The 25,970-nt window shown below is 41.1% G+C and overlaps 4 protein-coding genes across 7 annotated transcripts; 3 read left to right on the top strand and 1 right to left on the bottom strand.

Annotated features, from left to right (window-relative positions):
* Positions 1-1,033: 1,033 nt before the first annotated feature.
* On the top strand, positions 1,034-3,706 carry rbp5 (retinol binding protein 1a, cellular). The gene is made up of 4 exons (XM_083990436.1): positions 1,034-1,381; positions 1,765-1,949; positions 2,521-2,622; positions 3,436-3,706. The coding sequence occupies exons 1-4, from the start codon at positions 1,306-1,308 to the stop codon at positions 3,487-3,489; spliced, it is 417 nt and encodes a 138-aa protein (XP_083846562.1). The 5' UTR covers positions 1,034-1,305; the 3' UTR covers positions 3,490-3,706.
* A 1,195-nt stretch (positions 3,707-4,901) lies between these two features.
* Positions 4,902-16,578, bottom strand: LOC310999856 (tumor necrosis factor receptor superfamily member 5). 4 transcript variants are annotated; one of them, XM_083990432.1, is made up of 11 exons: positions 16,450-16,572; positions 15,732-15,803; positions 15,201-15,322; positions 12,921-13,017; positions 12,591-12,719; positions 11,267-11,413; positions 11,073-11,166; positions 10,701-10,777; positions 8,591-8,701; positions 5,549-5,683; positions 4,902-5,076 (listed from the first exon to the last, which is right to left on the bottom strand). In XM_083990432.1, the coding sequence occupies exons 4-11, from the start codon at positions 12,979-12,981 to the stop codon at positions 4,928-4,930; spliced, it is 903 nt and encodes a 300-aa protein (XP_083846558.1). In that variant the 5' UTR covers positions 12,982-13,017; positions 15,201-15,322; positions 15,732-15,803; positions 16,450-16,572; the 3' UTR covers positions 4,902-4,927. The 4 variants fall into 4 exon arrangements, with proteins under 4 accessions (XP_083846558.1, XP_083846559.1, XP_083846560.1 ...); XM_083990433.1 differs by lacking the exon at positions 15,732-15,803 and having other exon boundaries at positions 16,450-16,578; XM_083990434.1 differs by lacking the exons at positions 15,201-15,322; positions 15,732-15,803; positions 16,450-16,572 and adding exons at positions 13,731-13,771; positions 14,082-14,157.
* Positions 12,992-18,578, top strand: c1s.2 (complement component 1, s subcomponent .2). Its single transcript, XM_083990431.1, has 11 exons — positions 12,992-13,856; positions 14,152-14,350; positions 14,439-14,619; positions 15,224-15,346; positions 15,616-15,809; positions 16,470-16,620; positions 16,711-16,826; positions 16,919-17,000; positions 17,109-17,246; positions 17,361-17,435; positions 17,560-18,578. Exons 1-11 carry the CDS (start codon positions 13,843-13,845, stop codon positions 18,357-18,359), a joined length of 2,073 nt encoding a protein of 690 aa, XP_083846557.1. The 5' UTR covers positions 12,992-13,842; the 3' UTR covers positions 18,360-18,578.
* An 871-nt stretch (positions 18,579-19,449) lies between these two features.
* Positions 19,450-25,644, top strand: c1r (complement component 1, r subcomponent). Its single transcript, XM_083989714.1, has 13 exons — positions 19,450-19,596; positions 19,964-20,177; positions 20,517-20,700; positions 20,809-20,949; positions 21,370-21,575; positions 21,683-21,830; positions 22,692-22,810; positions 22,920-22,998; positions 23,093-23,227; positions 23,614-23,688; positions 24,327-24,529; positions 24,609-24,820; positions 25,073-25,644. The coding sequence occupies exons 1-13, from the start codon at positions 19,505-19,507 to the stop codon at positions 25,440-25,442; spliced, it is 2,178 nt and encodes a 725-aa protein (XP_083845840.1). The 5' UTR covers positions 19,450-19,504; the 3' UTR covers positions 25,443-25,644.
* The last annotated feature ends 326 nt before the right edge of the window (positions 25,645-25,970 follow it).

The following is a 25,970-nucleotide window of genomic DNA, read 5'->3' as shown; positions in this document are numbered from 1 at the left end:
AGATCCAGACTTTGAGGGACACATTGATAGTTCACTTCATTTAGATGCTGTGAATCGAAGTTGGGTTCTTCCTGCTGCAGTAGCAGGGGGGGTCTTATCTAAATGGGCTCTTTTGCTGCAGGTCACCCCCTGGCCTCTCTCCCCAGTCTTTCCTGTCACTTTCTACAGTTATTGTCCTTAAAACCTTAATTTATTAAGCCAACAGAGACAGAGAAGTGTTCAAAATGCCCAAAATGGTACATTAAAAATCCTCAATGCATATTGCATGCATATGTGAAAGCTTCAGAAAAGCTGCTGTACTACATGCAAAATGACCATGAAGAGATGCAAAACATGTGGTGTGTTTAGAGCCTCGTTCAGTTTGGGGAGTCTTTAACTCGTCTGTGCCCACTGCTCTGGTGGCTGTAGTCAGGGCCGTTGTATAGGGGAGAAAGGTGGTGATAACTCTATCTATTCAGTCTTTGTATGACTGAATTATTCTACATGAGACCCTGATTAATACTCATAGTAATGCTGCATTAGCATCAAAACAAAGTAGGCTAAATAAAAAATGATAATACATACGTAGTCTAAGAAAAAAAGTGGAAAGGTCAGGGGGCAGGAGCCCGCCTTAATATTCTTTCAGGGGGCCCAGAATTCCTAGCAACGGCCCTGGCTGTAGTGTAAAGAAATTGACCAACCCCCTGGTGGCATCGTTTGTCTCTACTACACTGATAAAGTTTAAACAAATAAATCTGGACCTGAGCGACCAAGTGTGTTTCTGCACCATGAGAGCGTGTGTCCTTTCACCTGACATCAATACTTTGAATACCTTGAGATTACCCATCTGGATTGTATTGACATCCGAGTCTGCAGACAACACACAGCACGAACCCAAACCAAGTCTGTCACATTTAACATGCTCAGTGCATCATCACCCCACCCACCACATGTTGCATTGGGTGTGAAGCGCCGCCTCTGCCTGCGCTGATCCCTGTGAGTCAAGCCTTGGGAAAGATGAACGATCCTCCCCCTGCATGTGGAGCTGCAGAAAACCCCCGCTCTCCTGCAACAGGCTCCACAACTCCTCGGCTGCACACTACTTGGCTGCATACTGTAACCGGAGCCTCAAACGCAACGCTCATCGTCTCAGTCTCATTTTTACGCACAGCCTCCCCGTTTCAATCCAGGCATTGTCCTAAGAGGTTGCGCAAGGGAAAGTGACACCAAAGTAGGCGTCAGATTATCTGTGGACCCGAGGAAAACAGCAAGAAGAAAGAGAAGAGATTTGATTTGAGCTCGTCTGCAACGATCAAAAGGAGAAACATGGCTAAACCTAATTACTCCGGCACCTACCACATGGCAGAGCAGGATAACATGGACTCCTACCTCGCAGCTTTAGGTAAGACTTCTCATAGTACCTTTAACAGCTGTAAGCTATCAAACAAATACACGTCTCTGCCAAGTACAGACAGTACGAAGCTCCTCCTCCTCCTCATCTTCCATATTCAGACTTTGTTGCACTTTATTTCATTGCTTTTTTTTTTTTTGCTTTAAGTTAATCTTTTCTCAGGTAATTACTGATTTCATGATGTGGGACCATCTTCATTTTCAGCAGCACATTAGTGTAATGAAAACTCCACCTTGTCCTTTACATGACCCCAGACTTGCACACACCCACACACACAATAGAAAATGCGCTCACTCAGTGTGTAACAGAGCTCCCCTGCAGTGAAATAACTTTGATTTATAGCTTGTGTTATTCCCCTCTGTCTCTACCCTCAGATATTAATTTTGCTCTGAGGAAGATTGTGTGTCTCTTGAAGCCCACCAAAGAGGTCACCCATGATCCAGCCACAGGGTCCATGAAGATCCGCACCATCACCACCCTGAAGAACTTCAACATGGATTTCACTATTGGAAAAGAGTTCACTGAGGACCTGGGGCCAGTGGATGGACGTACCTGTCAGGTGTGAAGTTGTGTTGTTGTTGTTGTCTTTCTTAAATATGCGGATTGACTTGTTTGGACATGCGTGCATTCTAGATGTCAATGGTTGCATTAGCAGTTTCATTACTTGTTACATAAGTTTGGTTTGTATGTGTGTGTGTGTGTGTGTGTGTGTGTGTTAGTTTTTTTTTAAATTTGCGAGTGTCAGAGCAGAGTTGACCAACCCACTGCTGTGATTTTGTGTTGTAACTGCCCCCCGCTGCTCAAATCCCAGCCTCGGCCTACAAAGAGTGATGTGTGTGAGAGAAGAGAAAGAAATGAAAAAAAAAAAAAAAACTTTGATAGTTTTCAGCTCACAAATCCATTAAAAATCCAGTGCATGAATCAGAAAAAGCAGCAGTGTCTTACTGTGAAAAAATAAGGAAACGGAAGCAACACAATAGAAAAGCAGAAGCTAAAAAAAAAAAAAGAAGAAAGGAGAAAAAACAGTTTGAACTCCTGGCCGTCCTTTTGCACTGCACAAAAGCTCTTGTGATTGAATGTGTGGGCCACTTTACATACTAATTACATGCAACGTTTCTGTGCTTGTGCAGACTACAGTGAGCTGGGAGGGAGACAAACTGTTGTGTGTACAGCGGGGAGAGAAAGAGGGCCGAGGATGGACGCACTGGCTGGAGGGTGACAAGCTGCATTTGGTAAGGATGGAGTATGTAAGGATGGAGTGTAAAAGGGGTGAAGGGGAGGTCAGAGCAGAGAAGGGAGAGACTAGGGGGAGGGATACGGAACAAGGAAAATGGAAGCACAGAGGGAAAAAGATGCTGAAAATGATATGCGAAATGAGCACATGCAAATTAGAGGAGGGTCGGAAGTCGCTGCCGTACTCTGTTACACTGTGCTTCCTTTGTGAGGAGCTTGCAGGAGACTCCTCGGTGCGTGTTTAGGTGAAATGCTACTATATCTCGGGGCCCAGGGAAAGCAGTGAGAGGATTGAACCTTCTCATTTTAAGATTATAGCTTAAGTGTCAGCGCCGATTAAGATTTTCTAACAATCAGCATTGTTCCAGTAAATAGCTCTCACAGGATTTGAAATACCTCTGTTACAAAAACAGCGTGTTGTTAATGCTGCGTCCAGATTCAGGAGAGAATTGGGAAAGAAATCCCAGCAAGGATCAGGCTTTAAGATGGTGGATTTTTCTTTTAGAGGTTTCACAAAGCAGGAGAAGGGAGCAAAGAGTGACTAATGAAGAATGAGTGAGGGGAGGGATGGATGGAGGGAGGGGGATGGGGGGGCTACAGAGAGGAGATAAGTAGACGAGGAAGAGAGAGGGAGAGAGGGGGAGACAGATTAAAGGGTCAAAGGATGAGGGACAGAGGGGGGTGGGGAGGTGTTTTGGATACAATCCCAGGTTTGTGTATCACTCATTTAGCTCTCCTTTGATGTGCCAAACTGTCATATTGATTTCCACTATTCATTTACCCCCCCTCTTCCCTCTTTTTCCTCTCTGCAGGAGATGAGAGTTCAGGGCGTCGTTGCCAAGCAAGTCTTCAAGAAGGAAAATTGAGGTTGTATAGAGACATGTATTTAGTTAAATAACCTCAATTTATTCTTAACAGAAAATAGTAATAGTCAAGAACTTGGTGCAAGAATTAAAATGTTTATAGATTTTTTTTTAATTATAATCAACAATATTTTGGGGGAGGATATCACATACTGTTATGTACAGTAGCTACTTGTTGTTAACTGTGTCCAGTCTGTGCAATGATACTAACTGAGAAGAGAGTAACAGAGCAGAAAGACTCTCGACTTGTGTAAACATTCCCAACACATCTCCTCATATTGCACTATCTATCTCCACTATGTTCTAAACAAATCAGACATCTGTCAGGCATCACCCATCCATGTTTAATACATAACATTACACTCCGACTTGCTGGCGTCTGTTTTTCTGTGTGTGCTGCATTTCTGAAGAATTTTATAAATTATAGCCTACTGAAATTCTACAGTCACAGTTAACATCATAATGAAGATAGAGAGGTTTGTGTTTTTTGGCTGAATCCTCTGCTGAAGTTTAAGTTAAATTAGATATCCTCTAAATCATAATTACAAAGACATATTTTACATAAAAGGATAATCCAGGGATTGACAAATCTTTCTCTTCTGTCAACAAATTCCATTAAAAATCCAACAACAAACTACTCCGGTTCCCTATACGTCTACACTTCCTTACCAAGCCTGTGCCACTCAACCCACTGCTCTGTGTATCTTTACAAATTATGCAAAGATATATGGTTCTTAAAAAAGGTTTAGTTATGTCCTACAGCTGGGCACTGTAGCTTTTAGAAAGTGTTGAGAAAACAGGAGTAAACACAGTGTTTGCCTATATACTGTCAAAATGAACTACAGTGCCCATGTTGATGATGAAGGAGAAACACATCATCACCCAGTACAACGAAGGAGCGGCATCTCACAAAGAAAAATGACATTTACACAGACAATACTTGTTAATCGGAATAATTTGTAGGTCATTTTTGTATTTTCATGGGATTTGTCAACAATAAGAGAAATCTACAATATGACCTGAGACATCCTTTAACTAACACCACTGAGCTGCAGCTAAAGACCACAGACAGCGCTGCTAATACTTGTGAAGCTCCTCTCAAAGACAAATTCACATCAAAGGAAATTATTCAAGTAAAGAGCTGCACCAGTGTTTTCATCCAACAGTCAATTATGCACATATGATCATTTTAGCCATTAGCCTCAACCTCAATGCTACAAAGAAATGTTATGTCACCTAAAGTGAACTTCTCCTGGAAGTCCTGCAGGGGGCGACAAATGATCATCCTCCCTCCTCGACCCTACACAAAGTGAAACCCTGCTTTTTTTTTTTTTTTTTTTTGTATAAATAGTAAAAAGTGAAGGATTTGTAAAAAGATATCTCAGCATGTCCAAAGCCAGAGAGCAACTCCATTGGTATAATCTTACAAGATTTAACGTTGCTATGTCCCACACCACTCGTCCTCCTGTGGCTCTGAGAAGGTCCTGAGGAAACTTCCGTTGGTGTGACTGGAATCGATGAACGACACCGAGGCCTTGAATGGGGTGATAGGAAGGCTGCTGTCCATGCTGCAGCTGACCGGCTTCTCATCTGAGGAGGAGAAAAATCAATAGTCAGTGTCACCATCCTTCAAAATAATGTTGAGTGAATACACACTTTGCACTTCACAAGTAAAGATGTATTGTAATACTAATGGCCTGACAGTATTTATAGACATAGAACATTAGCACAGATTGGTCCTGTGGGGAGGAATATACTTCTCACTCTGAAAATAAAGCGATCAACAAATTAAAGGAAACTAACTAATAATAATAATAATAATAATAATAATAATAATAATAATAATGATGATAATGGTAGAGCACTGTCTGACATGTCACTCCCCAATATCCCACATTGGTGATTATGAGACCATAACAGATGATTAATATCAGCTTCATACTTCCAGTGACCCTGTGCACTGCACTGCACTGAAGCCACTTCTCTTTTCTCCTCTTATTGACTGTTTTTGACATCTTCCATCATGTGTATTAGCATGCTACAGTGTTGAGGGATTTATCACCTGGGTTGAAAAGCGGTAACTTGCAGCTCTCTTGGCAGTGTCCGTTCAGCTCTGTGGCCGGTAAAGGCAGCTCCATTGATATGGGCAGCGGTGCAGGAACAACCTCCGTCAAGGTACAGGGAACACTGGTCCTGCCTTTCTCATAGAAAGAGGATAAGAAAATAAGATTTTTACTTATTATGCTCACATGGATGCCTTTTATATTCATAGTGGATATGGGGAAAACAACTGCACCAAGTGTATGGCAGAATAACAAGTTTTGTCTGTCATCTTGATATCTCATCATGTGGCCTATAGGTGACACTATAATAAGATCAGTGACAAATGCCAAATGGTGTAACAACAAAAGGAAATCATAAATTAAGTGTACTTATAAAAACGTACTTTCTCCTGAAAACACAAAATTGATATAGATTATTTTGCTGTATTTCTATGTTAAAACTTTATTGTATTTTGGCAACACTGAGCAAGACATATCTACAGCTTTTCTTCTATATAATGTGACAAATTATGTAAAATTTGAAAAAAGGAGAAAAATGTTCCATTGCAAAAGTTAATAACATTTATTTCACATTTGAGTCCAGATTTATTTCCCTGTGTATAGTCAGATTTGTATGAAAAAAATACCAGTTACACCACTCCATCAATAACAGATACAGCTCTTGAGTATCGAGAGTTGTTCAGATGTGATCCTGATAAAAATGAGCAAACGCTGCAAAACTTTTAAAACTTCTTAATAAACAAACCTGAAAAATTCACATAGTATACCAGTCTCAGTGTGACTCATGTAAATTAAATTGATTCCCTTTAAAGTCATCGTTTGAGTAATAAAGACTCATCTCCTGCTGACATGAAAGGTGGTTGTGAAAAGCCTGTTTCCTCTTTCACAGAGAAAGATGCTCCGTCGTCAAGTTTGACTCACAGCGACTATGAGAGATTCCAATGGGGTCGAGTGTATAGGTTGGAAAAAAGTATAAAAATCTTGAAAATAAGCATGGCAGTCCTCCCCCACAGTACAATGCAGGGGTTCATGTGCACCTCATGTGCATGCTTACTCAACCAGCCATCCATTCACCATCTTACTACTAAATATAAGACCATGTGTTAATAATATTGGAATGAATCTACTGAAACCACCACAACTTCAAGCTGACATTTGAAAACCTTTAAAGTACAGCTGGATTACCAACCAGTCAAAGTCAAGTCAAGTCATTTTTATTTATGTAGCGTAAATTCACGTAAGTCTCAAGGCACTAATCTTAAAGTGAACAGCCTCAGAAATGAAGAAACCTCAAGTGTCCCAAAATATCACCTAGCCACTGTGTGACACCTGGTTTTGTGGTATTTGAGTTGTGACTATGTTTGGTAATACACACCACATTATCACTCCAAATAACAAGGATTTTTTTTAAATCTATACTGTCTAGTTGCTTTGTACTGTAGAGGTGACCTGCCTGGTATCTCACTTTAATAAACCAAATATCTCTAAAATAAGGCTATCAGCTGGGGCCCAGGCAAAACGTTAAACTTCCTTGAAATAACATTTACGCCTTCCTCATTGAAGAAAAATCTGAATCTATGAATATTAAAAAAAACTGCTTCATGTCTTTTATTTCAATGGAAAGTCCATTCTCACTGGGTTTACTGGAGCCTTCAAGTTCCTGCGTCACTGTCGTATGTTTTACATACTGGGCCATTACTGGCGTCAACACTTGATGTGACGTCACCGAACTGTGCTGGTTAAACCTGAAACGGATATTTTATGTCAGCACGCCACGCAGAGATTTTCCTGTTACAACAGAATAATTTGCAAGCAGTCTTCAACTATCAAACTCGAGTAAACTCAACACTGAGCGGAGCTTCTTTTTTTTTTTTTTGAGCCAAAGTGGGTTTAAGAAAATTCAGCATCTGATTGTCCATATAAAAAGTCTCTGTTTCTTACCCCTACACCACAGACCATGAGCAGTTTTAGAAACAGTGGTCTGAACTCTGCAAACTAAAATGTGCTGGCGGTGAAGAGACTTCTATCTCACAACCTCAGAAGATAAAACCGAAAGTATCTACAAGGCACCATCCTGCTATGAGTAGGAAAACATGTCTTTTAGTAATTTGGGTGGAGAACATCCTTAGAAGATATGAGGATAACAAGACAAGACATACTGTGATGATAATAAAAAGTACTGGAAATCAGTGACATGAGTAGTTTCTCTGTTGCAGTGAACAACCTCAATTACTGCCAACACAACCAAAGTGACTGCTGTACTACTTAACTACTGTAACACAGATTTAATCTTTCGACTAGTGCTTTTAATCTTAAAGCCAGATCTTATTATCAGAGTGGGAGAGCAGCAAATGTGTTTTCAAAGACTGAACTTCCCTTAATTCACTGCACTTCTTCTGTAAGTTCCAGTATTGGCCCATCGCTTCACTGGAACTGCAGTAAATGTCAATGAAATTACAACCTAACGTCAGACAAAACATTCAGTTCTGGGACTGCGTCGCATACGTACAATCTGTTTCTCTATATTAGTGAGCTGTCTGTGAAGTGTGCGTCACATTATACCAAATAACTGTGTCAGGCTGAATTTGTACAGGATGTGGTTTCCCCATTCAGTTTGTCATGATCATCAAGCTTGTCTAGCATTGTGTTACAGCTCCTTATTTAACCTTAAAGGGCTACACTAACTATCTGATAAACATTTTCAAAGAAGACAAAAGAACATACCATGAATGAGTTATTTCTAACGAGATAGGAAAATCAGGTAGGTAAATTTCATTTTGCCTTACTCAGAGTTTTCAGATTTTTTTTTAATTCACTGTAAAGGAAACAGTGGGAGGGCAGATAGATCGGCAGTGATCTTTAACTGTATGACTTCAAAGTGTCTCACAGTTGTGGCTAACAACGTGCGCACTTAATGCCACTGAGTAGGCCTGCTTATGCACTGCTTTGTCGCCTCTTCGGGAAGACTTTTTTTTTTCTGTGTGAACAAAGGTATGTGAAAGGCAGTGATGAAACCAGCACATGTGACGTGTGGCACGTACCTGCATTGTATGATCTGCGTTTTACCCTCCTGCAGATGACAACAGCAAACAGGATGAGTGCGGTCAACACAAGTCCGGACCACAGGCCTGCAGGCAACATCCAGGAACACCCTGAATAACAATACAGAAAGAGAAAGGGGGTTTCTTACCCATCGTCATATAAATACACCATAACATCTGGGAAATAGAGAGGAGGAGTGAATGATTACTGATTACTGCTCTTGTTTTCTCATTAATACTTTTAGAGAGGTGAAGGCGGAAGCAATGAAAAAAACCAAGCATACCACATACATTAACGCTCGATTTACAGACCCCAAATTTTGGTATCTATATTTAATTTTTATGTGTCCCTCTATCTTTATCTTTATTGAAATCTTTATTGTCCACTGCCGTGGAAATTCATCTTTGGCCTCATACAAGATAAAAACAGACATGGTGGTCATTCACAATAGGATACACAAAAACACACAAGACACAGGACACACAAGACCTTTCCCGTCTGTTAAGAAGCATAAAAAAAGAAATGTTATTTCCACCACCACCATTAGGCCAAAGTCTTAGTGTGTTTTAATACCAATAATGATACGTGTCTCAGTGGTGGTTTGTGCAAATGCTGATAAGCTGAAATGTGGATGACTGTGGTGGTGAGTTTGCACACCAAGTGCTCCTATTTGGGTGCATTAATGATATATCATCACCTAATATGTGTTTGTGACGTTTCACACGACCTGCCCTTCATCAGACAACAGGGTAAACACCTGGTTAGCCTTAGCATAGTATCTTTGCCAGTGCGAGCGTGTTATTCTGTTAAAGGTTAAAGGTTAAAGGTACTTTATTGGTCACATATACAGCTAGTACAGTGAAATTCTGTTGACCTCCAGGCAACAACCAACTGGCTGTTGAGATCGGAGCCATGACCCAGTCAACCAGAGGCTGTAAATTAAGACGGATGGAGCCTCCATGACATCACCCATAGGTTTCTGAAGCAGTTTGAAAACTCAAAGTGGGCTTCACTTGCACATCACTCAAAGAGGCAAGCCCTCAATTACATGTTACTTTAAACCTTCATAAAATGTAATCTATTGAGTTATATCGCCATACAATTGTCATCAAGGAGGATAATTAGTTGTAGAAACAGCAACAGCCTTTTGTACCCGGTTGAAAACATTTATTTTTTCCTGTAGATTGGGTCATTTTTACATGGGAGTCAATGGGGATTAACTAACTTTTAGCCTCACTTAAACCCAAAATATATTTGTTATCCACAGATCAGGGCAAATATAGTCTGGATCATCACAGGACTCACAAATAACCTGTCACGCTCATGTTCACACCTATAGGCACCAAGAAGTCACCATGTGTGCATGTCTTAGGACTTTGGTGAGGAAGCCAGAGTCTGAAATCCCAATAACAGACATCACCTTTTTTTTTTGTTTAGGGTCAGCAGAATAGTTTGTCACTTTTTCACTAAATGTAAAACTATTGCTCATTTCCACCCCCAGCAGTTACAGAGCAACATCAACATTCATTTAGAGTCATGTTTGTCAAATGTAAGTCTCTTCTAGCTGTGGTTTTGGTCTCTATCTGGTCTTTAGCTGCTACATGCTCTTCTGTGTTCACAAGATTTTCACAAGCTAGTCGCTATATCTGGGTGGAAGGCGTTGACGTGTGGCAGAAAACAACTGTAGAGCGGTGAGAGTCAACCAAAACAGTAAAGTTGTAAGTTAGACAGCTGAACAATGAGCTAAGACTCTAATGAAACACCGTGTTAATGTGAGTGAGGGGATAACTCTCTGTAGGTTCATCACCATAAACAGCTGCTTTCACTTTGTCATTTGCTACATTTTTATAAAAAAAATATGAGATATACCATAACCACAGCCAGTTTCTCTGATTAATCCCTACCCCTGAAATGATTTCCCATCTGTACTGCATCTCAATTCCAAATAACCTGGTCATATGACACAGGAACGGAAGTCCAACAGGAACTCACTGAGTCACTCGACGTAAGATCATCCACCACATTGCACAAGTTCAAAGCTAAAGGTTGAGATTTTGAGAAAGGACACACAAGCGAAACAACGGAATGAGGCTGAATATCGAGACTTACTTGGTAATAAGTCACCACAGACGGCATTAGTTGTTAAAGTTCCCGCAGCTTTAAACGTTCTCCCCAATTCCTCACAGCTAGAAAAAAAAGATGAACAAAACAAAACCCCAAAAATGAATACATTTGTTAATCTGATCATGCTGTTCCTACTAAATTACATTTTTTTGAAAGCAAGATCAATCAACCTTTACTGCACAATTCCAACAGTACTGAAGAGATGAAGTTTCAGTAGGTGTAATGTGGGATGTTTTTGGGTTTCATTTCTGCTCTGTGTCAATGGATCACCAATGTGTGATTCACTCGCAGTTTACCACATGACACACTGACATCCTCCTTCAGCTTTAATAGTAATAATAACAGTAATAGTCTTACTTGGTATGTGGTTTACAGGCTGAGTAGGAGTCCGTCACATTGCTATAGGTTCCCCCTAGGCACGGACCACACTCTACATCAGTGGTATGGTTGGCTGAAGGAAAGAATGAAACGATCACTGATTTACAAAGGATCGGTCATTGTTGTATAGTATTGTGTAAGATGTGAATGCCTGCAGGCGTCAGGGAACCTACCTGGACGTATGACTCCGTAACCCTCAGCGCATTTGGTTAAGGGCTGGCAGTGGTCACACTGATCATTACTACAGTAGGAACCAGACTCACACTTACACACTGTATTCTGTGTAGGTGTACAGGGCGATGCTTTGCTCAAGTTGTTATCTGAAAAAGTCAGAGAGAGAGAAAAAAATATTTTCATGTGTGGAAATAATTATAACTAATAAACAATCTGATTTCATGGCCTAGAAGATCCTGTTATTAGGATAACAATACCTCATGTACTGTATGTTTCCGCTTTAGGATGGTGACTGAGCTGTACTGTAAAGTTTTATCTAGGTTTTTTGTTGTTGTTGTCACTTTGTTGTGTTTTGCCTTTTTATTTTACAACCACTGCACACTGGAGTGTCTTATTTATGTATGCAATGTATGTCACAGGACATGATTTGACTTCAATTTGAAAACATAGGTTCACCTGCTGGTTCGTGAAATCGATTTGTAAAACCAGTAAAACTGGGTTAAATACACTGAACTTAAGCACAAGTGGAAGTAAGTTTAGAGTTCACACATAGTTTAGTCAACTTAACACAGATCACAGTCAGTTAAAATGTATGTGGGGTTATTACTTTCAAAGTATTTAACATAATCTTAATGCCCACTGACAGTATCATATTTTCTTTTTTAGATTTTGTATCTTTATGTGAACATACACTTTCAATATACAAAAAACATCTCAAAGATGAGGCCTTATTCTTTCACTTTTCTTTTTTGTGCCCATGTATACACGACAGCACAAAGAAGTGCGTGAGATATCTTGTTGTGTAATCAGACCCTTCATCTTCACTTCCCAGAGAATTTGACAGTATCATATATCCATGTACAGGCTTGTTCCAACTCTCCATTTAAACCACATAATGTTTGCCACTGACAGGCCTGAGGTTTTTCAAATAGAAACACTACAGATAACTTGTTCATCATTTCCCCAAAACATGAGCCAGAAAGACATACAGTATATGGTGTCTTTTAAAACTTTGGGGTCTCCACAAAATTTTTAAACAGAGTTTTAAAAAAACTTTGAACCAAACCTTTTGCTGTTTAGCACCATATAATACTGTACTGTAATTGACCCCCCCATTGGGTCAGGAGAAGAGAAGTGGATTTGTGATGGTGTTCACATGAAGAAACAACTGCAAAGTATCTATTTATACTCTGAAAATGCAGCGGGGAGAGAAGAGGAAGGAACTGTTTGTGTTTTGCACTTGTGATTGTGTGTGTGTGTGCGTGTGTGTGTGCGCGTGTGTGTGCATACACAGTATACTTTATGTGCATGTGTGTGACTTACTGGAACTGCACACACGGCAGACTTGGCACTTCTTCAAGAGATTTTTTGTGGCTGTGTAGCCTCTTCCACATTCACATTTAGCGCACTTTGTCGGAGTTGAAGCGTCACACTCCTCCTGTACATACTCTCCTGAGACAGAATAGAGGCGTACAGTAGAATTAGGCTATAAGTCTGACAAATGCTGATTCGGTATATAAGCTACACAGACAGACTGAATATTTTCAAAAAAACAGATACAGTGGTTTGCTTAGTCCTATGAATCATTTTATCACCCAAAGAGAAAAGAAGTGTTACTGATACTGATACTGAAGCTTTGTGATATTGACTCACCTGCAGGACAGCGATCGCAGCATTTTCCATCTTTATCGTACTGATCCTTACTGCAGGTCATCTTTGCAAACTGTAGCCCATTCGATTAATCCACCACCTGTGTGTGAAATATCTGAGCTTGACCTCAGCACTCTGTACTCTTCCTCTACAGCTGTTTGAGTGATGTTAGCTCAAAGAGGATCAGTGATGTTGAAACTCTTTTGGCCCTCTCACTGTTTCTGATGCTCACTCACTCGCCGCTCTCGTTTCTCTGTCTCCACTTTCTTTCTGCTGCCTGTGACTACACGTATGTTTCCCCTCCTCTCTCTGCCTTACCTAGTTCTCATCTCTTTTCTAATCCTACACAGTGGAAAACCCCAGTGACCCTCATCTGCTGTTTCCCCCTCCGTCTCTCTCTATTTCTCTCTTGCTCTCTCTCTGTCTCTCTCTCTCTCCCCTGTTTCCTTCCTGTCCTACACTCTCACTGCAAAGTAAGCTGTGTGTGTGTGCGTGCGCGCATGTGTGGGTTTCCATAGCTACAGGACAGATTTTTGGCTGCACAAAGCAAAGCAGCACAATGAGACATTTCCTCTCCTCAGCACACCCTTTCCTCTCCCTCCATCTCCATTGTTTCTACTGAACCTTTGTCCCGGTGGTAACGGGAATGAAGTTGTAAAGACTAAAAGTGCAGATGGGGTTTTGTTTTGCGGCACTTCATCTGAAAAGATTTGTCTCGGTCTGTCTTCCTGTCATGTCACAAACCCCAAAGTCTCTCCCCTGTTACTGCAAACGTATGAAAAACAGCCTACAAATAGAAGTATAAATGCTTACTGATGCAGAATGTCTGTGAGACAGGAAGGGGTCCAGTGAAACTAAATTAATAAGAAAAGGGGAAGAGAGATGTTGAGGTAGTTTATTTGAGGAGAGATTTGAGCGGATCACAATGTTAAGATTAAGGTGGGTGAAGATTTTTGCACTTCAATACCATTAAATTGATAAAGACAACACATATTTATTTTAAATAGACGGGTAAAGTGCTTAAAATGTTATCGTATCTGGTTATTGCAGTGCGAATTAGTATTTCTGCTGTTATCGATGACTGTTATATAGATTCCTCTGTCTCTAACATTAAATCTGAATAAATTAAAGGTTCTTTTTCGTAGTTAAAAAAAAAAATCTAACTTTATATTCTTTGTCTTTTCCCCACATCAACTTCCTCTTTATTTTTCTCATCTCCTATCCGTCTCCTCAGTCTCCTGCTTATCCTGCTCTCCCACTCGGCCTACTCGATGCTGCTGGGATGGGTGGAGTCTCCGGGATATCCCAGTGGATACCAGCCCCATGCCAGTCTTAACTGGAGCAGGTGTGCCCCTAAAGGTCACACCCTCTCCATCAGGCTCATGCACCTGGACCTGGAGGACAGCCCAAACTGTGAAAACGATGGAGTGAAGGTCGGGGGTCAAGATTAATTACAATTCTTCTTCTTAAATAATCTGGACAAAGTAATTCTCTGATTCTGTCCGTCGTTTCTTTTCATAGATCTCTTCAAATGGAAACTTGATCTCTGTTCTGTGTGGCAAAAGGGAATTTGAGGAACTTCAGTCCACCGTAAACCCCCTGCTCATCTCGTCCCCGGGAGGCTGCCTCTCTCTGTCTTTCTATGCCGACTATTCAAACACAAAGAGGTACACTGGCTTCAGAGGCTTTTACACTGTACAAGGTGAGAGACTGAGGTTTTTTAATGTCTATTTCAATCATGTTTTTGTGTTGGTTTTATTGTTCTCCCATTCCCCCATTGGGCCCATATTGTACATAGCCTATTGTTTTCATCAGCATGAAAACATTTGTAATTATATTTTTAGGCTACAATTCACAATTGTTGCAGTTCATTGCAGCCATACCTCACTTGGAAAGAGTTTGGTGCGTCATAAATACTAAGTATCCAGGAGATACTTATTAGACCCACAATAAATAAGTGAGTATAATAATGACATAAAATAATAAATGACTAAAGCTCATGCACCTCCGATATTTTTGGTTTCATTTCTGAGGAGCTGCGGTGACTGGTGTTTCATTTATAACTCAGGCTGCGCAATCACGGCTGTCTGGCAGAAAACTGTGTAACTTACCTCATAGCCCACTGTAATAGTCTACCTTAATGTAAGTTAAAGTGTCACATCCCATTGGGGTTGTGGTTTGTGTCACTTCTGTTGAGCCACATGTCTGGATCACTTTAGAGTCCGTAGCTTTGTGTTAAATGTGCATGAACCAGTCTAAGTGATGTTTAAACTGTCACTCCACCTTTGACTCATTTGTCCTGTCAGACTTTGACGAATGTGACGACCCAGAAAACGACTGCACCCAGTTCTGCCACAACTTTGTCGGAGGGTATCACTGCTCCTGTCGCCATGGTTACCACCTGGCTGAGGACAAACACACTTGCACAGGTAAAGACAAGCGTATGATCAGTAAAGAGTGCACGGGGAGAGGAGTGAACAGATGGAGGCAGATAAACGTCAAATCGAGGAAGAAGGAACAAACCCGAAAAGTGAAGTGAAAATGGGATAAAAGAGGAAGCTGAGGCACCGAAAAAATAGTAGGGTGAGGGGATGGGGGCGGGGGTTAGATGAGAAGATTGATTGCGCAATCAATGCACATTAATATGCTAATTCAACTGATGATGATGATTACAATCAGCTCTTAATCTTCAACACAGTGAGTTGCAGCAAGGACCTGTCAGGGCTGAACAGCGGCCACATAGCCACTCCCTCCTGGCCTGGTGCGTACGCAGAGAACTCCAACTGTCAGTACATCTTGTCTGTGGACACCCACCTGCAGCTGGAGCTGAATTTCTCTGGGGTCTTCGATGTGGAGCAAGGCCCTGATGGCCAATGCATAGACGCACTGACGGTAGGTGACAACATAAATACGCAAACATGTTACTGTATGGAGATCTGTTTTCTTCAACAGCAAACAAAGTTCATACAAATCTACTGGAACCCCCCTGAGCCATTAAATACGCTCTTCACCCGCTGTATGGGGAGGTGTAGTTAAGCTTTGCACATCTGGACATCTTTAAAGCCATTCTGGAGTAGCTTTGGTTTTTTTCACTTGAGAGCATCATCTTTCAACAAGTTTTTCCTCCAGGATTTCCCTAAATTTGTCTTCCTATAAGACCCAGAGGCCGTGGTACAAACAGTCTCTCCAATCTCAGCCTCCCTCTCAGCTATTGTAAGTCTCTTGATGCCAATGTAAAGATTGCCTTAACCCCATCTATCGCCACTGACTGAACATTTCCCCTCGCTGCTACTCCTTCTTTGTCTTAATGGTGCTGAAAGTGCCACAATTTTGATCTCCACTTAACCAAGTCAGTGTTGCCCGAGAGAAGATTTACTGCAAATAAATCCTATGTTGAAAATTTATGCAAATATGTATTTGTCACTTTACATTTGGTGTCATATCAAAAGTACTGCACATGGGACAGGAAGAAACATGAATATTTACAACAGAGCAGATAGGTCATCAGGAATTGCACATTTTGAGACATTACCTGTGTTGCTTCGTTTGCAGATTGAGACTCACTCTGGGCCTCTGGGACCGTTCTGTGGCCACACGCCTCCCCCGTCTCCCCTCCTCACTCACTCACATCGTGTCAAAATCCACTTCACCTCCGACGGCTTTGGCACCAACAAAGGCTTCAGCTTCGACTTCCAGACCAAAGGTGCTGCAGCCTCAGAGGAAGAAGAATATTTGTTTGAAGGTCAGTTGGAAAGTCATCACAAGTAATTGCTCTTTTCCGTGTCTCCTGCAGGCAAAGTCTGTCCAGCTGTGGTAACCTCACACTCCACTGTGGATCCTGTGAAACCAGAACATCATCCTGGTCAAATAGTGACCGTGACTTGTGAACTGGGCTATGTTTTGAAAATTGTGAGTAGAGAATCTCTGAATCTTAAACTCTGTATTTAATGTAAATGTTTGAGACAAAGTTGAGCTTATTAAGTTCTTCTTCTGCCATGTAGCAAGGCACCCAGACCCTGGAAACACAGTATGAGGCAACATGTCTGAGTACAGGAGATTGGCTCCCTAATAACCCCTGTGAACGTGAGTCTGACTCAAACCAATTCCTGTTTTATTGAGAAAATCTCTCATTAAAAAATCGGATTTCTTATTTTTCCATAATGTATTTTTTCCCCCATACTGTACGTATAGCTGTAAATTGCGGTAATCCTGATATCCCAGAGGGCAGCATCCTTCAACTGGTGGGGTTCTCAGATACTTCACGCACTCGTTATAATGACCAGATCCAGTTCAGCTGCAGTTCAAAGTACTATACGCTGGAAGGAGAAGGTAATTATACCACACCTGCTGAGAGATGAAACTAACTTTCGAGAAAGTAATGTTTTCTGGTTTGACTGATCAATCTCTTGTTGTTTCACCAACATGCTTTCTTCCATCTATCAGACACATACACTTGCAGTGCTATTGGTGAGTGGGTATCAAGTGCCGGAGAGAAAACGATACCAAAATGCAATCCAGGTATGATGTTAATTTCTTACATTTTTCTAAATATTTTTCTTAATTTTTTCAATATGAATTGTCATTTATTTGGAGAAGTTTCCTTTTTCGTATAACTCCATTGAAGGATTTCTGTGTATTTCAGTGTGTGGGATGCCTGATGTAGAATCCTTGAGTACTGCCAGGATTTTAGGAGGTAAAGATGCAAAGATTGGAGAAATACCTTGGCAACTTTTGATAAGACAGCGAGGAGGCGCATCACTGATCAATGACCGATGGGCCGTCACAGCAGCTCATGTTGTGGAGGGGTTAAAGGAAATGTCTCTGCAAATGTATGGGGGACTGGTAGATGCGAGGACAAGCCAGACCAGACCATCTGATGTAGTTTCCTTGGAAATTGAGAGGATAATAATTCATCCCGGCTACAGAACAGGCATTCGACACGACGAACGCACTGATTTTGACAATGATATTGCTCTTATCAGATTATCTTCTAGGGTTAATTTAGGCCCCAAAATTCTTCCCATTTGTCTGCCAGAGTCCAACAGTGTCTTGGAGGACAATGTGCTTGGCTCTGTTTCAGGCTGGGGTAGGTTAGGCAAGGAGGATATTTACCGGATGTCTCCAACTTTGAAATACGCTCATATTGGTGTCTACTCTCGTGATGTGTGTTCAAACACACCTGAATTATCAGGTAAAAGAATGAGATTCACTGAAAACATGATCTGTGCTGGAGAAGTAGGGAAGGACAGCTGCCAGAAAGACAGTGGAGGTCCATTTGTTGTACCTATGGTGAATAGTGGCAATGGACCTTATTACCTGCGTGGTATTGTGTCCTGGGGACCACCCTGTGAGCTGAAGCAGTACAAAGGTTATTATACCAGAGTGGAGAATTATGTAGACTGGATTAAGGAGACAATAAAACAGGTAGAAAATTCTTCCTAAGGGGAAAGTTTAAGCGAAAGCACATACTGCTACTAACCCTACTATAATCAATGCCACTACTGATCCAGAGCTATCATCTTGTAATCAATGTACCAACACTAGCAAAACAATGATAATAACACTTCATGTTTCATACATCACTTCTGTATTAATAAAGGAACTGTTTGCAAACCAAATGCATTCAATCTGTTGTTATTATTATTATAATCAGCTAAAATTCTAACTAATGTCTCTCACACACACACACACACACACACACACACACACACACACACACACACACACACACACACACACACACACACACACACACACACACACACACACACACACACACATACATAATAATAATAATAATAATAATAATAATAACAATAATAATAATAATAATAATAATAATAATAATAATAATAATAATAATAATAATAATAATAATAATAATAATAATAATAATGTTCTTTTAAAAATAAAATAATGTATGGTTTTGATTGATTTGTGATTTAGACATAACCCTGAGTTGATGTTTTTCAAAATATGTCTCTATGTCACTTCCTCAACGTTGCAATGTTTTTTTTGTTTTGTTTTTTGGGGGGGCGGAGTCAGACTCAGAGAGATGGACACCGTCTCAAATTGCTGATGCTTTGAAGGCAGCAAAGACTAGTGGATCAAAGTGATACCGTGCATAGTAAGTAAAACAAAAATCTAATCTTTATACTTATGAGCCTGTCGATCTGCCATCGGTCGTTTAACCAAACCGTCTTTGGTTTAACCAACTTGCACGACATCAAGTAAACTGACTTCCATGATGTTGAATAAAGTTAATAACTAGCCCCATCTAGTGGTGGGATGAGGGTTGTTGAGCGGATGACCTACTAAAACCAAACACAGACTATAACATACCAGGTCATATTTCAATTCATTTATCATAAGAATAGAATATGAAAAACAAAACAATGCACTGGAGGTGTCTAATTCACATTTATTTTTCTAAATCCGTCTCAGAGGAATTATTCCCTCCATGGACTCTGTTTCTCTCCAATTCAAAGCCAAGCGTTCATTTGAGTTTGCCAAGACAAACAAGGCATATTCCTGGCATTAACGTAGTGAGTTGCTAAACACTGGATGCAACAGACTTTGTGACATTAATGTTTCACTCGAATCTGAGGCATTTGCTCCCTCGGCAGTGGATCAGCTCACTCACAGATGTAAAGATGAGGTGGATGTACTGTATCGTCTGGTAAGAGAAATTTAATTTAATTGTATAGCCCGTTTATATGTTGCACATGTGTATTTTTGTGAAGTTATTGCTGGATTACAAATTCACACTGAGGTATGGAGCTGACTCTTATCGTTACATTACTGTTTGTTAACATTTGACATCAATATCAGGAATGAGCTGTGTTTTATAGGTTGTGTGAGTATTAGTTGCGTTAGTATACGAAATATAAAGTCCCAATAATATTATGTGGCTGCTACAGTTGTGTTGACTGTGTCGCTCGCTGTGTTTGTTCTTTTCTGTTTGCATCAACTTTGGACCAGTGGCTCAGAAGACCGCAGATTGGTAAACAGATCGAACTGCTGACTCTGTTCATGCATCTTTGCAGGTTTCTGTATCTGTCAGTGTGTGAGTGCTGGCCGCTGCCTGACAATGACCCACCAATGTACGGGGAGGTCCAGTCCCCCCAGTACCCCCAGCCGTACCCTTCCAACCTGCAGGAGCAGTGGGACCTCAATGTACCCGAGGGCTACCGAATCCATCTCACCTTCACACACATGGACATTGAAGCTTCTGCAGGCTGCTACTACGACTCCCTGACAGTCAGAGCCATATTTCAACTCATACAATATTTCAATAAACAACAGTGCTGGAATGCTTTAGCTGTAAACTTTCTCCCCTAGGCTGAACATGATAATCTTGTTGATTTTGGACTATAAATGAATACTATACCTCATACTAATACCAGTGCTACAGGCCTGTCTCTACTTCTGTGGGGCTTGTTGACACAGATCCCGTGATTGGAGGGTTAATCGTTGACTTTTGGCCTCATGAAGTGTTATAGGCATTAGTAATCATGGATAATCAAGAAGATCCATATAGCACATACACTAGTGTTTTCTCATCATGTTTTAGAGTTTATTCTTCGTATGATCCTTCAGGTTCTCTATGATGGAAAGGTCCTCGGACGGTTTTGTGGCCATGAGAACTCCGCTGATGGGCATTACCCTGGCAACCAGCCCATCTTTTCTCCCGGCAACAGACTCACCCTCATCTTCCAGACAGACAAAAACAACCCGGAGCGCCGCCAGCCTGTGGGCTTCTCGGCACAGTATCAGGCAATAGGTAGCATCTCCTCTTCTCCTTCTTCTCCTTGAAGAACCTGAGCCTTTGCTTTCTGCCTTCTCCCTGCTGAACCATCTCCCACTAACTTCATGGTTTTCTCATCACCAGACATAGATGAGTGCTCTGCACCCGTCCCTGCAGATGGCTCAGGTCCACTCTGCTCTCAGATCTGCCTCAACACCCTTGGCTCATACCTCTGCGCTTGTCACCACGGCTACGAACTTCGCTCAGACCAGCGCACCTGTGTGTGTGAGTAGTGCAAAGATCGGTGCCTCCCCCATACATGAATCTGTGCCAATGACTGCTGTGGTGAAATGTGGCAGAACATGTGCTGCTCTTTGAGGGAGCTCACAAGCATCTAAACAGCCATCTGCTGAGAGAACTAATCCCCACAGCAGACACATTAATGGATATTTGTCTTCAGTAAAAGCAGCAACAATACAAGCGAAACACATAAGGGGGAAGGTTTGGGTGGTGGAGGAAGGTGTAGCAGCTAACTGCACTGGTTATCAGTGAGTGGTCAGTGTTATCAAAGGGTTATTCAGAAGTTTCACAAGCAGAAAAATGTATAAATCTATTTCCCAAACTATTGAATTATTTCTTTAGCCCAGGATTTACAACATTGTAGTATTACTCATGTGTTGAATCTCTCATTTTCTTCTTTCCCAGTGTCCTGTGGTGGTGGTATTTTTGATGAGCCAGAGGGACATCTATCCAGTCCAGGATACCCCAACTCTCTAACTCATGCCATGTCTTGTCAGTACATCATTTCTGTAGAGGCTGGCTTCACTGTGTTTCTCAACTTCTCTGACAACTTCCACATCGAGAGCATGGACACTGAGCAAGGCCTCGCCTGTCCCCATCACTGGCTGCAGGTACAAGCAGCTTCCATGCACTACCCACTTTTATAAAGAGAAATAGTAAGTATATTGTATATTTTCTTGTTCAATTAAACAACTGTGTCTTACTGATCTTTTAAAAGATGACCATTCAAGATGAAGAGCCCATGAAGATGTGTGGTACAAAGAGCCCAGGTCTGATAAACACAAAGTCCAACACAGTCAAGTTGGACTATCACATTGATGACGAAGGCCTTAGCAACGGCTGGAGCCTGGACTACAACACACAGAGTGAGAAAGAGATAGATGAAAGTAGAAATAAGCCAGTGAGAAACTTAAAGCAGAAGTGAGTGATATATTTGTGTTAATATAAGTCTTAAATAGTTATATCTTCCGACAGCAATCACTTACATAGAGTGTTTGGACCGAAACACGGGTCTCTCAGTCCCTCTGCTCTGCTCTGAGCCGAGGAGAAAACATTTATCGTATCCTACAGTTTTTATCCAATGAGGAGAGAGAACGGCATGCAGGGCTGTGTGTGCAGCCAAGGAACGCCGTGAATGTGGTGACGTAGCGACGAGGACTGTTATGGTGCGTTCAAGGAAACTCGTATTTTTCCGACCGTGAAGTGGTACCAGTTCGATCTGGTACGAGTTCACCGGTCGGAAGTTACGAGTGGCCGTTATAGTGACTTTCACCGGTAAAACAGGTCGGAAAAACACGAGTGGGTTGCCTGGAACGCTACAAAGTCGTAAGTTGTGACTTGAAGCTGTAATTTACGATTTCAAAAGCCTCCCTGGAACGCAGCATTAGCGAAAACGACCGGATCACTCACTTCTGCTTTAAGTTAAAACAATTGTCTTTCCAGGTTCTGAGCACTGATTGTTGAACTAATTTTGTAAAAAAAAAAAAATTTGTTAAAAAAAAAACATTTTCCATGCTTGAAGCTAACTGGATAATGTCATTACTGCACCAATGAGAATCTGTCATCTCACAATGCCTTGATTGAAGCATGCAATCCAGATTTGATTATATTTACGGTCATAATTTGAATGTCTGGGCAACTACAGTACATCCCTGAATTCTGAGTATTTTCCACAGTGTCTGATCTGCAGTTGATGTTTAATGTCTGTTTTTCAATGCTGTCTCCAGGAGTGAAGTGTCCAGTCCCTGCTACAGTAGCTAAAGGCAGAGTCACGCCGATGTTGACCGAGTATTTCTACAGAGACTACATCTTTGTTCGCTGTGAACAAGGATACAAGCTGATGGTGGTCAGATGAAACTTTTTGTTTTTTAATCATAGTGAACACTAACAAAAAGCATCTTGTTCGTCATTGTGTGATATTGACATGATATCAATTCCTGTCTTTCTTCTTTCAGGATGGACAGGAGATTGAGAGCTTCTCTACCATGTGCCAAAGTAACGGAGAGTGGCACCTCCGTCTGCCCGAGTGCCACAGTATGTCACCTTTGGGCTCAGAAAAACACCCATTGTAAAATGAATGGAAATCAATTTCATGATTTAACAAGTGCCCTTGTTTGATTATCCACAGTAATTGATTGTGGAGAACCTAAACCTTTGCTGAATGGAGGAGTGACCTTCCTGTCTGGCTTTCAGAATCAGTACCTTTCTGTTGTTGAGTATCACTGCAATGAACCGTACTATGCTCTCCTTGGGGGTGAAACTGGTGAGATATTTATGTGCAACATTTTCTGATGCACGATTTTACATTTGTCCTACCAGCTCTTGGTGTGGTTAGCACAGTTGTTTAAGTTGTTTGTGAACTGCATTGATACAGTATCATTGTGTGGTGTTGCACTATAGGTGTAATGTTTTAATACTTTCTCCACTGGATTTTTACAATATTGCCCCTCTCACATCAAGTGATGCTGGCATTATAATAATAGTCCGAACAAATTGAACCACAAAAAATACATTATCTATACAGTGTTTGGCTATGTTCTAATATGTACTAACTGTCAGTAACACACATTGGAGACAGTCACAATTTAATATTGACAGCTGCTTTTAAGTTGCACTTGACTGTTTTTTTTTGTCCCCATTGCACTTCAGTTAGTTTCACCTGTGAGGCAGACAGAAAGTGGAGATCCAATCATGATGCTGTTGTCAGTCCAAAGTGCCTTCCAGGTATTGCTTCTCTTTACACAAAAATATGCAAGCTAAAACTTAAAGGGATAGTTCACCCAAAATTCAAATTTCACTCATTATCTACTCACCCTCATGTCAACTAAGAGCTGTGAGAATTTTCAGAGTCCTCCGTGCCTTCTCTGAGTTACGGGGGGGTTCAGTGCAGCAGTATTTGTCCATATAATGGTTGTGAATGGATACCACTTTTCTTCGTCCAAAAAGACACACCAAAAAACATCCAAATACCTCCATAGTGCTCGTCTGTAATGTCCCTCTTGAAGCCCCGACATGAGAAATTGTTCCACGACACAGGAAGAGCAATGAACTGAGACACTGGGAGCTTCCGCTACAAACAAGCTTAAAATATAGACTTATTTAATTTTTTTCGGAACAATTTCTCATGTTGGGGCTTCAATACAAGAGGGACATTACAGACGAGCACTATGGAGGTATTTGGATGTTTTTTGGTGTGTCTTTTTGGACGAAGAAAAGTGGTATCCGCGGACCCCCCCGTAACTCCGAGAAGGCAGCTCTTAGTTGACATGAGGGTGAGTAGATAATGAGTGAAATTTGAATTTTGGGTGAACTATCCCTTTAATCAACATCTAAATCTGTATATTTTGGGGGATTTTATCCAGTTTGTGGCAAGCCAACGGTGCTCCTTGCTGACTATCGGAGGATCATGGGAGGCAGTGATACTCCAGCGAATACCATCCCCTGGCAGGTGCTATTGTATGTAGGAGGCAGGGCAGGAGGCATGGTGATTGCTGACCGCTGGATCATGACTGCAGCTCATAATGTAGTCCAAAACAATGTCATAGTGTCAAATGACAACATACTGGTAAGTAGGTTAATTTACCTGTATACCCACTGCCTACATGTTTTTGTATTGACATTTACCTTGTGCTGTTGTTTTGCAGATTTACATGGGACTTACAGAAGTTAAACCCTTTGAGCTCTCACATGGTGCTGCCTCAATCCATGTTCACCCTGGTTACAACAACATCAATCGTCAAGACTTCAACAATGACATTGCTTTGCTCAAACTGTATGACCCGATCACATTCAACTCAACCATAATGCCCATATGTTTGCCAGCAAAGAATGCTACATATGACACTGGCACGATGGGGTAAGGAATCAACTTTCAGTTTTTATTACATAATACTGAACCATCCACTGAAAACTGAAAACAAAATTTACTGTAATTCCTTTGTAGTTGTTTTTGTGAACTTGATCATCAATCATTTTATCGTCTATTTCTCTCTTCTATTTCCTCATTCAGTTGTTGTTCGTGTGAATCTTGCCCATATTCCACACAGGAAACTCAGATTTGATTTGTTTTTCTTTTATTCATCATAACTATATTTTGTATCTTTTTCAGAGTGGTGTCAGGCTTTGGTAATACAAAAACAGAAACAAATCAACAGAGTTCATCAAATAAGCTGAAGTATGTGAATCTCCCCTTGGTGGAGCAGCAGACATGCAGTACTTCAATGACTCAGTTACAGAAGACAAAACCAGGCGTAGGAAACCTGACAAATAATATGTTTTGTGCTGGATTCCCTGAGGGTGGGAAGGACTCCTGCCAAGGTGACAGTGGAGGCCCCTTCGCTCTGTACGACAATGAACAGTTCTGGGCTGCAGGGATTGTCAGCTGGGGTGTTGGATGTGCCAACGCTGGAGCATTTGGTGTCTATACAAAAGTCATCAACTACTTGGACTGGATCGAAAAGACCATGCAGGAGAACTGAAATGACAATACAGTATTAAAGCAGTAGTTCGTTAGACTTATAGTAATACCTGAATAAAACCAAAACATGCAAATATGGATAAGTAACTGGTGAGTGCAGTTTTGTATGACAGCAGGGAGGACAAACAAATAAGAACAACTAGACTCTTATGATAAGGTGAAGTCGCCCTGTCACATGTTTAATAAATGACAGCAGCACTGTCTTTGTTGTCTGTTCTTTGGCCACTTAGGCAGCAGAGTCTGTAAAAAAAAAGGGTTAGCCACTAACATTATCTCATTATACATTTGAAGTGAACATTTACAGTTTTTATACATTAAGGAGACACGGGACAATATTAGTATTAATTTGTAGTCGTGTTGGTGTCCGCCTGAGGAATTTATTCCTTTGAGAAGTATCCAACTCTTTGGCTGTGGAATACTCCACAGCTAGCTGCTAGTTTGTCTGTCATTTGTTTGGTGTTGGACAGGTGGAAAAACCAAAGAAACAAAAGCATTGGTTTAACAAAATTTGTCAGATTTAAAGCCAGTT

This window comes from Trachurus trachurus (genome assembly GCF_905171665.1).
Source record: "Trachurus trachurus genome assembly, chromosome: 16".
In the NCBI taxonomy this organism is placed as follows: domain Eukaryota; kingdom Metazoa; phylum Chordata; class Actinopteri; order Carangiformes; family Carangidae; genus Trachurus; species Trachurus trachurus.
This window is presented reverse-complemented; position numbering and strand designations above follow the sequence as displayed.